Consider the following 14,324-nt stretch of genomic DNA (forward strand, 5'->3'; position numbering starts at 1 on the left):
AGTTTTGATCTCCTGGCAAGGTGGTATTAGATTTTGCCATACATTTTTTTTTTCCTTTGTATCTAATAAGAAATCTGTAGGAAGATGGTTTAAGGCTGAACAAATAGCCTGGCTGATGTGGCTCAGTGGATTGAGTGCTGGGCTATGAACCAAAGGGTCACCAGTTTGATTCCCAGTCGGGGCACATGTCTGGGTTGCGGGCCAGGTCCCCAGTTGGGGGCGTGTGAGCGGCAACCACACATTAATGTATCTCTTCCTCTCTTTCTCCCTCCCTTCCATCCTCTCTAAAAATATATAAAATCTTAAAAAATGAAGACTGAACAAATATCCTGCTTATCAAACTCTCGCCCTAGATTTTGCACCCAATAATGATTCTTGTTTGAATTAATCTTTACTATAATAGTTGCAAAATGATGGGTTTCAAACTCTTGTATTCCCTCCACATTTCCTAGTTGGCATTCAAAATTCCAGTGTAAGGGAGAACCCTCTTCCCCCCTCCCTCCTTCCCTTCCTTCCTTTTTTTCTCCCTCCAACCATTTGTTCATCCATCGTATCCATTGCGTGAACTTGTTGGTCCTTGCTTTTTCTGATAGGCTAGAATTCCTCATTATTTTAATGCTTAAGTTGTTCCAAATTCGGACAGTGGGAGCTCATTCAGGCAGGCTTCTATGCCCCTGTGCCATGTGCCCATCAATTTTTAAAGCACTTTCTTACTTTCTATATAACCAGTTGTTCTGGGTTCATTGTGTACCTATCCTGCCACAGCCCTAGAAATTCCTTGAGCAGCCCTGGTATCTTTTATGGCATCTAGAAACCAAGATCAGGATATCAGGTGTATTCGATGCTCTGGAGTATCATTACTTCTAGGCTCTTTTGGCAGGAACACATATGCATGCAAATTCACATATACAGGCACATACTTATTTAAATACACACACCCTTACATCACCATACATACACAAAATATACCATATAGTTTACTTATTTATTTTATTGTTTGTTCATTACACTAAAATGTAAACTCCATGAGGGAGGACATTTTTGTCTGTGTCGTTTGCTATTGAACTTCTAATGCATAGAATAGTTAGTAGCAAATAGGAAGTGTTTAATAAATAGTTGTTGACTAAAGGAGTGAAAAGAAACAGCCCAATTGGCTAAATGACTTGCCAAATCCTCACAGCTAACAAATGGCTGACCTCTCTTTTTACCTTGCTTCAAAAACTCAAAATAGTAGCAAGGTTGCTAGGATAGCAGACATCTTCATGGTCATTTCCCCACTCTATTTTTTTCTGACCTCTTTCACCGCCAGACTTTTTAGTTTGTAACCTCTCTTCCTGTGCTCTGGGATTCATAATTTCAGGTGGTCAATGGGTGGGAGCTGAAGGCAGAGGCTAGGCCTAGGGGTAGGAGAAGACCCCAGGCCCACAGCACCCAGCGGTGATGGCTGAAACCTCTCCTCAGCCTAGAATGTGGCCTACTGTGAGGGGTGAAGAGGGACGGGTGGTGATACCTGAAGTCAGCATTGTCATTTCTAGCTGGTCTCCTGCTCTGTCCTTACCCAGCAGCTACCCAAGGAATGACCCCATGGAAGCAGAATGTTAGAGATAATAGGAGAGAAGATGAATCCAGAGGGGGTGGGTGGGGTCCTAGCAGAGAGGAAGCCACTCTCTAGGAGCCCTGGCATCATGGAAACTGGCCCTGCAACTCCATCTGTCCCCAAACGCTATAAATAGTCAGTGTCAGTATCAGCCACAGCCAGACCAGGCCAGCAGCACAGGCAGACCCCGAGGGGAAATGGGTTGGGAGGGCATGTCACAGAGAGAGCGCAGGGGTGGAATGAGTGGAATGAGGTTAGAGGGAAGCCTTTGCCTGTCCTCTTTGCACACCAAGCAGATCACTGGTATTCACAGCCCTCCCCACAGAATTTTCCAGCCTGCCTATTGTCCAATGATGTTATTCCAGCAGAACGTGTCCCGCCCCTCCTACTACCTTGTTCCGTTTCTGCCCCCTATCCCCGTTATGGCCTTTCTGCCTTCATATTTGCTGATACTTTTGAAGCTTATCTCAAATTCCATCTCCTCCTAGGTGGAAGCCCAGAAAGACACCCACTAAGGGATTGTCTAGCTGAGTGGTTGACACTAGGCTGCAGTGTCCCTGCCAGTGGAATGGGGAGATCTGGCCCAGGGACTTCCAAGAATGTGGACCTGAGGGGTCTTCTGGGATCCTGGGAACCTCTGAACAATCCTGCCTGTTTCTCCCTCCTCTGTTACAAATCCCTACAGACCCTACACCTGTTCCTTTGCCTCCCCAGCCCAGACTTTGCCTTGTTACTTGGTTACTGGGTGATTTTAGGGGAATCTATTACTCTCCCCGACTATTGCAGGCTGGATTCCACGGTCCCAGAGACAGAGTATAGCATGCAGGATGTTCATTAAGGAGGGCCCTTGGGCCCAACACGTGTGGAGGGGCATGAGGAAGATGCTAAATTGGGCAGAGGGAGAAGATTAGCTGCCATGTAGGCCTGACAGCCTCAGCCTATTCCACAGGGAGCTCTAGAGCTGCAATGAGTAACCACAGTTGTCCCGTGTTGGGCCAAATGGCCAGTCCTTAACCCCCACCTAGATTAGCCTAGGGAAGGGTCTGCCCTTGGACAAGGCTGTTCTCTGCAGCAAACAGTCCCTGAAGGGGCTAAAAGCTGACACAGTCCACCTCCTAGCAGCAGGGACAAGTCTTTTCATGAAAAGGGATCTGGGCTGGGCATCAGTACCTCAGCTTCCTCCTGTAACAAGGTTTATGACACTACATTGGAATCTTGTTCCAATGAAATGCAACAAAATACGTCAAGTTTCTAGTACACACTGTGACTCACAGTCACTATTTAGTAATGAGGACAATGTTTATTGTCTGCATATTGGGTTAAGGTCTGTTGGGTGACCTTGACCCCAAGCCACCTTTCCTCTCTTGGGGAGGGGGTCCAGGGGTGGCCCCATGTGAGCTAGGCTCAAATTTAGACTTTTAAAGTTTCTCTGGGTGAAGTTACAACAAAACCACAGAAATTTAATAACATGATGAAATATATTCATTACACAAATTAAAAGAGGCTCTGTTAGCAGATTAATTACATATTTATTGATTTTTCATTATCTTGTGAACAGCACTGTTATATTACATTTTGTGTGCACGTTTTTGTCTTAACTTCTCCAATATAAATGTTTAATATGAACCACTTCAGCTATGATTGTTTTTGGAATTTCTTCTCAATATTCAGGCATGTGTGAGAAATGGTAGTGGTCCAGGCTTCTCTCTGCCTTTGAGAACTCTGATGCCACCTGTCCAGGTGGGGTCAGGAGGCAGGTGGGTAACATAGCTTCAACTCTGGGGCTGGCCCCTCACTTTCTTGTCTACTGGAGACATGGCCTTGAACCCAATAGCTCCTCTGCCCGCACCTTTACCAGCCCGGGGGGAACTCCAGCCAGGTCCAGTGCAGGTGTCCCAGGGCCCTACATGCCATGCAGCATGCTCTGTGCCTCCTGGAATCCAAGAGGCGCCCAATCCCGAGCGGCCACTTCAGAATTTCCTCCGGGCTGGAGCAGGAAGTGGGAGAAAAGAAAAAATTGGAAGCCAATCCCCTTGCCCAGTCTCTGGCACAGCAAAGGGCACCTCCCCTGGAGGGTCGGTCGTCCTGCCAGCGCTGACCAGCCACCGCGGGTGGGATCCCAGTAAAGGACACACGCTGACCCTGGTAGCAGGTTAGGGGTCAAACGCAGCTGGACAGGCGGGATAGGGCAGGCTGGAAAGATGTCTTTGTTCTGCGAGCTTCTGAGCTTAGCGTTCATTCTTTTCACAGAAAAGAGAAAGCAAGTCACTGTCTGTCATTTGACGAGGGCGCCTCAGGCAGCTGTGCCGTCTGGGGGACTTGGGAGCCGCTGCGCGCCTGGCCAGGGGGCTCCAGGCTCTCTTGCAGGGGGGTGGGGGTGGGGGCGGGCAGAGCCGCCTCTGATTCCGGCGTAGGCGTTCAGCCTGGGAGTCACCTACGCCCTCACCTGGGTCGGGTCTCAGCCCTGGAGGAGGGGTCCTGGCGCGAACTCCAGGGATGGGAGCTCTGCAGTCAACTGGGCGCGTCCAGGGCCTGGAGATTAAATAAGACCGTATGTGTAGCCTAGCACAGTCTTGGTCTCTGTCTCTATCCACATAGTGGCCCTGGGGAGCGGGGGTGGGGTGGGGGGGTGCTGACAATGGCACCCTGGTTGTGAGGTTGCCGGATCTGCAGAAGCCAGACTGAGGTAATCTGCCTGCAGACTCCTCCCTCCCACCCTGTCCACACAGGAAAACTGGACTGAGAACTGAAAAGACCCACTGTCCCCTGAATTCTTGGACCATTGCTCTGTTGTTTTCCTGCCCTCTTTGCTTCCATTTCTTCCGAATTCTCCTGCTACCTATCCCCCACCCCCCACCCCCCCCCGCAATCCAGATATTTGGTGGAGGCTCTTTAGGTCAAGAAACGTTAATGGAATGCATTATAATAATAGCAAGGCAACTGAAGTCAGAGAGGTTGCTTAAGGCCTCGGCAGCATACAAGGGTCTGAGGAAACTGGAGAGTAGGGATAAGTAAGTAATGATGTTTAAAATAGGACAGTTGTGTTGTATAGGGGGAGAGTGGGGGGGGGTGTCAGATCTGTCAATGGGTCCTGGTATTTCTGAGTAGTGCTGTACGTCCAGCTCAGTGCTAGCTCTTAGAGGAGATTGAAAAGATAGGAGATGAGGTTTTCTGCCCCAGAAAGACTGGCATTTAGTCTCCAATCTAAGAAGCTGAGACCATTTAATTTACTTACTTATTTTTACTTTTTAAAGTTCTTTAGGGTCCTCAGTAACTTTTTGTTTCAAGATTTTATTTACTTATTTTGAGAGAGAGGGGAAGGAAGGGAGAAAGAGAGGGACAGAAGTATCGATTGGTTGCCTCTTGCACACATCCCAAGTGGGGACCAAACCCACAATTCAGGTATGTGCCCTGACCAGGAATTAAACCTGTGCCTTTTTGCTTTGCGGGATGACACCCAACCAGCTGAGCTACACTAGTCAGGATGAGACCATTTTCTTTTTATTCTGAAAAATTGACATCATCATTAGAGGAAATTATTTTTAAAAATTCCCCAATTCCATCTCCTAATACAGTTAGTTTTTGTACTTTTTCCTAATTTTTAGCACTAAGATATAGTTTTCATTTTTAACATAAATTTTACAAATAATATTTGGTTTACAAATAATTTTGTTTCACTTATTTCTACATATCCTGAAAACACACTTCCCTGTCTTAGTCTTCATGGTCACGACTTCCATGCTGCATACTATTCCCTCATATGGCCACACCATATTTAGCCACTTTTCTGTTACTGGTACATTCCAGTTTTTTGTCATTATAAATAATGTGGCTATAAATATCTTTATACATATAGCGTTTTTTCCTTTTAAATTATGTCCTTGGAATCACTGCCCAGAAAGGAGATGACTGGGTCAAAGGGTTGGCTGTTTTATAGCTTTTGCTATGTAGATCCAGACTACAGCTGAGAACATTTAACAACTAACTGAAGCAACTGAGGACTCAACACCCTCACAAGTGTACTAGTGCCCATGTCTGTAAACAACATTGTGTAGAATAAGCAGTGCTGGCACTTATGATGCATTGGCCCCCGCTAGCAGGGCATGCAGGGTTGAATGAGAGGCAGCCCCCCTCCTTGGGGAGAACAGAAGCTGTGGCTTCTCAACCTTTTCTCTCCTCCTAGGACACAAAATACTCAAAACTGCTACACACTGAAGGGCAGACTCAGAATTTGGCATTTGCCCCACAATTCTGCAGGGACCTGAAACACTAGCATGTTTTCTAATCAGCAGAATCTTAATCAAAGGGGGTGGGTTTGGGGCTTCCATGAAGCAGGTGGCTGGTTCTTGGCTGTGACTTCATTCCTTTTTCTCACTCAGGAAAGAATATCATGATGCAAGGGGGATGGGAAGGATGACTAGATAATATAAACCTACTTGGTTTCTAAATATAAGCAAACCATTCTTAAAAACAGGCATTTGTGCTGTGATGTAATCAGATTAGTAACCTTCATGTGTAAATCTGTGCACAGAGTTCCTTGGTATCCCAAAGGAACAGAGGATCCCAAAGAGACAGAGCCCTGCATTTCACAAACACATTAAACTGGGTTCCTGGATCCAACTGGAATGCAGGGGAGGGGGGTTCTCCCCACACCAACAAACAATTCTTAAGACACCAGCAGGATGTCTGAGAGTTCAACTCAATTTTAACACAACCTACCAACCTGGAGATAGCATCAGATTCCATAGGTTAAGTAAGGGCTGGGTCCTACAAGACTGTCCCCCTCTCCCTCCACACACTTCAGATGCCAGCCTCAAGCCCAGGGTCCAGCCTCAAGCCCAGGGTCATACCTGTGTTTCTGACCAACCGGCTATAGATTGGAAGTTCCAACAACCCCCTCTAACTCAGAATGCCGATCACAAGTCCAGGTTGTTACCTGCACTTCTGACCAACTGGCTATAAATCAGAGCTTCCCATAAGCCCCTTCTTAGGTTAGATTAATTTGCTAGAAGAGCTCACAGAACTCAGACAAACATGTTACTTTCCACATCACTGGTTTATTGTAATAGGATATGGTGCAAGAACAGCCAGATGAAACAGATGCGTAGCATAAGGTTTGTGAGGAGGGGTGCGGAGCTTCCAAGCCACTTTCATTGTCCCCACATCTCCAGGTGTTCACCAACCCGGAAGCTCTCAGAAGCAGATTCTCCAAACCCAAGGAGAAGAAGCGTGTGAGAACTTCTGAGTTATACTCCATCGATTTTTATGGAAGCTTCGTTACCTAGATGGGACTGATTAAGTCACTGAATATAGGCAGTTGATTAGCTCTTCAGGCCCCCACCCTTCCGGACTGTGGGGGTTGGGAGTGTGACGCTGAGAGTTCTAAACCTGTAATCACATGGTTGGTTCTTCTGACAGCCATCCCCCATCTACAGGTGCTTTCTTTTTCACTGTATTCACGTAACAGAAAAACTTTTATCTTTCTCAACACTTGGGAAATTTTGTGGGTTTCAGGAAATGTGAGCCAGGAGTTGTGAGCCAGGAATTGTAAACAAAGACAAAATATTTTTGAGAAATGTATTTTGGTCAGCTGAATGACCAAATATATGTTTTATAAATCACTATATCGCATACACTGAACATGTGCTCTGTGCCAAGCACTGTGCTGCGGCCCTGGGGCCAGGATGAATGAGTGCCAAGAAAACCATAAAGAACCTGGACCCCAGAGAGGGTAAGTGGTCATAAGAATGGCCAATGCACATTCATTAAATACTATGTGCCATGCACTATTGTAGACACTGGGATACAGCCTTGATCAAAACCGATAAAACACCCTATCCCCATAAAACTAATGCTTAGGGGTGGGGATGGGACAAATAATAAGAATAATATCGAGTATGTCCCATGGTGATAAATGCAAGAGAGAAAAATAAAGCAGAGGTAAGGTGACAGAGTGTTCTAGAGAGGAGGTTTAAGTAGGGCGCTGAGAGATGATGACAACTGAAAGCCGAGAGAGCCACGGTGTGTCTGGGAGAAGAACATTCCAGAACGAGGCCCTGACGCAGAGGCCAAGGAACCCCGAGTAGGGTGGGAGGCAGTTGGAGGAGATGAGGTCAGGGAGGGTGTTGGCCTCATTGTGGGTGGCTCCATAAGCATTTCAGGGATTTCGGCTTTACTCAGAGTGGACAACGTGACCCATGGTCTGGTCCGGCACGGAGCAAGCACACAAGGCGAGGTGCAATGAGGCCCGTGGGAGCTAGAGGTAGGCTGGGAACCCCGGTCTTCCTACTCCACCCCGTGACCTTTCCTCGTACTAGCCCTTGGCCAGCCCCAGACTTGAGGTCTAAGGTGTTAAGATCAGAACCTACAGCGAACCCCAGCCTGGAGGGAATTTGTCTAGGAAGGTTTTGAATTCCAATTACAACCTCCTGCGATGGTTCATTAGCATTAGAAAAGTACCCCTCCGGGCTTCCTAACTAAGCACCCGGAGCGGCGAGCGTGCAGTCCCGGGCAAGTCTTTGAACCCCTTGTCTACTTCAAAGCATCAAATGAGATCATTCGAAAGCACCTTATACAAAGAAAGCAAAGGTGAAGACGGAGCTTCTAAACTCATCTTAAAAAGCGCCAAGCCCGGCTCTGTCGGAACCTGCTTGCCTCTCACCTACAGCGCCTTCGGCGGTGCTAGGATCCGGGGCGGGGCTGGGGAACCGGACCCCCAGACCAGACTCGAGGTTCTCTCGGAACGACTCCCTAACCCTCGGCGGGACGCGGAGTGAAGGACAGGCGGGGCGGGCGGCCGTGCCGCGGCCTGGGCGGAGCCGCCCCCGCCCCCGCCCCGCCTGCCCCAGGCTCCCCGGGCCCGCGGCGCGCGCACTTTCTCCGGTAGCTGACGGCGAAACCCAGAGCGCCGAGCCGGGTCCTGCCGCGTCTGTCCCCGTGCGTCCCCGCTCGCCATCGCCACGCCATGACTACCCAGCAAATAGTCCTCCAGGGCCCGGGACCATGGGGCTTCCGTCTCGTGGGGGGCAAGGACTTCGAGCAGCCTCTCGCCATTTCCCGGGTAAGAGCAGCCTGGGACGCGCGGGGAGCGGGGCTCTCCTGGGTTGGGGAGCGGCGTGGCCCAGAGGGAAGCTGGTGAGGCCGGCGCCCCTCGGGCGCTATCGGAGTTGGCGGTTTCGGGAGCGGGAGACGGAGCTGGGACCGCCGGGCGCATCCAGGTGCGCCAGGAGCACCGTGCGCTGAGCGCTTTCCGCGCGCCTCGGGCCCGCCGCCCCCCTTCCCGGACAGGGCGCTGCGGGGCAAGCCGGGCGGCAGCCGGGCGCGCAGCTACCTTGTCCGCGAGAAAGAAGTGGGTAGTTTTCGTTCCTTCGCCCCGGAAGCGCGGCCCGGCGTGGGGACGCGCTTTGTCTAGAGGCGAGGGGCTTAGGATCCCAGCAGATCCGGCACTCTGGGGATATCACCTCTTGGTTCTTCACAAGTCACAGAGTGGCGGAAGGTCATTTGGAAACACCTGGGCCATCTGTAAAGTGAGGTGCAGTGGGTGGGAAGTTTACTAGGGGCTAGTGGAATTCACTTGAAACACGTAACCGAAATGACTCGTTTCTCACTCTTTGGACCTGATCCATGGCCAGGTCTCAGCTCCTTAATGCCTTTTGGAGAAAAGGCGAATTTTGGAAACAAAAAAAAACCCCGCATAAACCCTGTTGGACATTCTCCTCCCCCTGCGGGAGTGGCCCTGGTCATATTTCTTCCTGGCATTCCCGGATTATCAATTGATCGGCCCTTTTTGAAACCCCGGGAATACCTGGCTCTGAGGAATAATTTAATTCTTAGAAGGGCCTCATCTCTTTGGATGGGCCAAAGTTGCGTCGGAGACCACCAGAACCATCACAGCCAAGTAAAGCAGAAACCGCAGGGAGACCCAGTCTCAGTGTTTGCAGGCCCAGCCATTGACCATCTGGTCTGGGGTAACGGCAAGCTTGAAGTCTCACTGAGAGTAGTCGCGTTCAGAGTCTGCACCCACAAAGCGGCCAATACATATTTTTTGACTGAATGAAAAAAGAAAGCAAAAAGCACTCCCTGGTGTCCATGCCGTGCCTTAAGGCTTCACATTCCATTCTTGGGCCCATCTACTTGCTGAAACTAACCCTAAACTTGCCTCCCCAGCTATCTGACCATCTTTTTTTCTTGGAAGAGGGTGAAGGTGGAAAGGGAAGGGGAAGATCCCTTTGGGTCCTTTTGACTTAAATCCTTGCTACCAGCAGCTGAAGGAGCAGATGGGAAGGGCAGGTGGTAAAGAATTGGGGGCCTCTTCTTGGCTTGTCTGCCACCCCACAGTTCTACATTTCCTTCCAGGTGGGCCTAGTGGGACTGAGGAGGTTTTCTCTAACCACCCTATCCCCGCAAAAGGCAGGTGTCTCAGTTTTTAGACCCTGTCTTCCATTGCTCTTCCACCTGCTGCCTTGAGGGGACCTCTGATTATTCTCATAGGTACAGGCTGTCTTCCCGAATTCCTCAAGCACAGAAACTGTGCCTTCCCTTTATCTGGTCCCCTGCCCCTAAGCCTGACACACAGCTGAACCTGGCCATCCATGCCCAGTAAATCTTTGCAGGCTTATTAATAAGTGCTCATCCAGGGAAGGCACATTTAGACTCGCTTACCTCATAGTCCATTTGTCCTCACTCTTTGTGTCTATAATTAACCTGTCAGCCCTCTCCACTTCTGAGTTTTTATATGACTTGCAACCTTTTTTTTGAGAAGTGGAAGATATCTTGGCAATCTGATAAAAGGACAGCCACCACCTGGCATTTTAACTGTTTAAAAAATCTTAATGCAAGTGGCACTGTGTAGGAATGACAATATGAGGTGGAAAACAAACACTCTACATTCATTAATTTGTCCTTCATGTATTAATTAATTAATTAGCACATGTTTAATGAGCATGTTCCAGAAACTGAAGCCCTGGGATCTCAGAAATGACAGGACACAACTCCATTCTCAAGGTGTTCATGATCTAGTGAGGGAAGCTAATCTTTATCTTGGCAGGTGCTTTATTGAAAAGTGAAAGTGACTCAGAGGAGGTGACATTCTCATGCTGACACTAATTTACTTGTTTCTTCATCTCATTATTTCCACATAGAAAAATTCGGGCCTCCTCCTGGGAAGGGGAACGTGACCATCTGAGGTCAGGTGCTGGTCTGGTTTCTACTTCTTACTTGAACTGAACCTGGGGTGAGCCTTCTATTGTTGAGGCTGCCACCTTTAATTCTGCAGTGAAGATAACGCCAGCCACTGCTGTGAGTTATGGTGGGGGAAGTGCTCTATAAACAGTGAACAATAGTGAGGAGGTGCCAGCACTCACCTAGAGTTGTACCCACCTTCTGGTTCGTAGGTGTGCTACATTTGTCATGAGTTTGCTAGTATGCTTTTCTATACGTAGACTTTGAGTCTCCACACCAAAGCAAACCATAAAATTAGGCCGGGAGAGGAGTGCCTCTCATTTAAATAGCTATGTTTGCTTTCTCTCTTTAAAAAAGAATTTTAAAAAATAATTGATTCTAGAAAGAGGGCAAGGGAGGGAGAAAGAGATGGAGGAAAACATTGATGTGAGAGAAAAACACCATAGGTTGCCTCTCGCAAGGGCCCCAATTGGGGACTGGCCCACAACCCAGTCATGCACCCTGAAGGAGAATCAAACCCAAGACCTTTTGGTTTGCAAGACGCCCAACCCACTGAGCCCCTCCTGCAGCCAGAGCTGTTTGCTTTCTCTTGTATGCATTATTCTGGTATTGGCTCTAGTCTTTTGTTAAACTGCTAAAACTTCTGAATATAACTGTGTAATCTGTGTACCTGAAATTGTTTCTTCTTTTTTTAACTTTTTTTATTGTGAAATAAAGTCATAAATATAAATGCATAGCAAGCCATTATAAAGTAAATACCCATATAATCACCACCACCCAGGTCAAGAAATAAAACATTGCCAGCACCCTAGAAGCTCACTACACATAACTGTCGTGACTAATGGTAGTCATCTCCTTGCTTTTCTTTAGTTTTACCACCCAGATATGCCCCCTGAATACCATAGCTTAATGTTGCCTGTTTCTGAGCAGAATCATACAGAACTCATTGTGTGTGTACGTGTGTGTGTAGCTACTTCTGCTCCACAGTGTTTTCATCTGTGTTTATTGTGATGGCTTAAAATTTCAATCCAGCTTTTCAACTTTAAATGGACATAAATTAGCCTTCTTCCTCTTCCCAGTTTCTCAGTTAAGGCATCTACCATGGATTCCCCGGTGAACAACACGCTGGGCACTGTCCCCTGGGATTTTTTCTGTCAGTTCCTGCTCCAGATCTACAGTTGTCTATCTCCCTATCTCTGTGAGTTTTTTGACCCCTATGTCAGTTCCTTATTTCCTCTAGCTACTTTCAAGAGAAACCTTCAGAGAATCCACACCCAGGCCAAAATTGCTGCTCAGTGTATGTTGGCTGTTTTTCTCTCCCAGCAACTGACAAAAGACAGGAAGGGGTGGGGCCAGAGATAAGAGATGCTCTGTGGGGAGGAGCTAGCTGCTCCTTTGCCTCTGGTGTTGTGGGGAAAGCCTTTGCCAAGAGCCCTGTGGTTTTGTGGCAAATTGCTCAGTATCCTAAAGGGTGCTTAATAATGGATACTCTGTAGCCAGAGGGTCTTTTCTGATTTTTTTTAACTGTTATATCTGAACTCGCTCAAGTGCTTACATCATGTCCTCAAAGTCAAAAGTAGGGCTCATCTGTCAGATTATGAAAAGCAAGAAATGTCCACGAAGGCTCATTAGATATTAATGGCCCATGCTCTACACTGCCTCATTCTGTGAAATCGATCATCTGAGAAGTGTAAGCTACTCTAGCTAGCTGATCTCAGCTGATTTAAGGAGTAATGAGTGAGGAAGAAGAGGATGAATGGAAGGGAATAGCATGTAAGCGAATGCTTGAACCTCCTGGCCTGAAATTCACCAAGCCATGTTATGACCCCCTAACCAGAGACCCTCCCTCTCCCCCCGACTCCTGGATGCCAACAGTGGTGGTTTGTCTTTGAGGAGAGGGAAGAATGACCTTAAGGTACTGCGGTGTGCGGGTGACTGAAAAGAGATCATTGCCTACCCACTGATCAGGACCAGGAAAACACCAGGGAATTGCTCTTGTGCGGGGACTAGGCGTGGACTGGCTTCCAAGCTGTGCTCCTGCCCTAGGCTGTGCCTTGCATTGCTCCCCGGAGGAAAGCTGATCTTTGCCTTTTATGGAGGGGAAGGCCAGGTCCCCATAGGTTAGGTAATTTGCTTGGTTTTACATTCTTCTTTCATTGACAGAGCTACTTCTCAAGGGCCTTGTAAAAGAAAAGGTAGAAGCTGGTTAAAAATAAGCAAAAGTAGTCATGTCAGATAATTAATTCTTAAAGGATGATTTGACTTCCAGTGCCTCAGAGGAAAGCTGAGGGAAGCTGCCAGAACTTTGGTCTGGTGCCTGGTAAAGTGTCCAGGGCAGTGACTCAAGCCGAGCACCATGCTGGGTGACCCTGGGCAAGTGACATACCTTCCCCAGGGTTCGGTTCTCTGTAAAGATAAAATAAACAAGCAAGCAAACCCCATGGTTTTGTATACTTTGAATGCAAGGGCCCACTTTTTATGGTTAAAAAGCGTCCCACTCGTCGTGGTACCTTCAACCATGAGTTGATTGAGAAAATGTATTATGAATTCAGAAATCTTATTAGTGAATTTTTATTCACCTGTGAATATTATGTCCAGATGACTGCATGTTAATCACACTTGTGCGATTATACTTGAAAGATTTGTGTGAGAAATATTTATTTGATTGGCTTTGATAATGACCATAGTTAAAATGTATATTGGATTTCTTGTATGTGAGGCACTTTTCTAAGTGCTTAATATATTCTCTCCGTAATCCTCATAAGTATTTGTGAGGCAGAAACAATTAAGATACCCATTTTATAGGTGAGGAAAATGAGGCTTGGAACCACTAAAGTACTTTGCTTGCATCATGCAGTTGTGAGTGATGGAGCTGGAATGGCTGAGCAGTCTGGCTTTAGGGGCCACGGCCTTAATCTCTGCAGTAGGTGTGCAGCTGCATTAAGTTTCTGTGCTCCCCCCAACCCCTGACACAGGGACGGAAGACACATAGTATGTTGCAGAGCTGGGATTTGAAGCTCAGCGGACTGACTCTGGGCCAGCTTTAGCCACTGTATTCTGTCTCCTGATAAACTATAATTGTCAGTGTTTCATTGCTAATAATATATTTTTAAGTTATTTATTTATTGATTGGTTTTTTTAAAGACACAGGAGGGAGGAGAGAGAGAGAAATTAACATCAGTTTGTCGTTCCACTTATTTATACATTCATCAGTTGATTCTTGTATGTGCCCTGACCAGGAATCGAACCTGCACCTTGGTGTATTGGGAGGACACTCTAACCAACTAAACTACCCAGCCAGGGCAGTGATAATATCTTAACACACAGCTCAGAGATGTGCTACTGGCATTAACATGAGGGGTGGGACCCTGGAGCCTCTTGTGCCCATCATTGGTGGCCGATGTGGCCTTTCAGCTGCTTTGTGGCCTCAGCCCAAGTGCCCCTGGAGCTCAGAGCGTCCCAGAGAGCAGTACCTCCATACCCTGTTCTTCCTGAAAGCCAGAAGCCCTGGCCCCACCTGGGAGAATTGACCGTCCAGCTATAGGAT

General features: G+C 47.7%; 1 protein-coding gene across 1 annotated transcript in view; it reads left to right on the forward strand.

Moving 5' to 3' along the window:
* Positions 1-8,443: 8,443 nt before the first annotated feature.
* PDLIM1 (PDZ and LIM domain 1) overlaps positions 8,444-14,324 on the forward strand; it is a 39,676-nt gene continuing 33,795 nt past the window's right edge. Inside the window, exon 1 of the mRNA XM_090277933.1 lies at positions 8,444-8,657. Coding sequence (XP_090134059.1) covers positions 8,562-8,657 — 96 coding nt within the window. The 5' untranslated portion in view covers positions 8,444-8,561. The remainder of the gene's footprint in view (positions 8,658-14,324) is intronic.

This window comes from Furipterus horrens, unplaced genomic scaffold (genome assembly GCF_987537825.1).
Source record: "Furipterus horrens unplaced genomic scaffold, mFurHor1.1.pri manual_scaffold_5, whole genome shotgun sequence".
NCBI lineage: Eukaryota > Metazoa > Chordata > Mammalia > Chiroptera > Furipteridae > Furipterus > Furipterus horrens.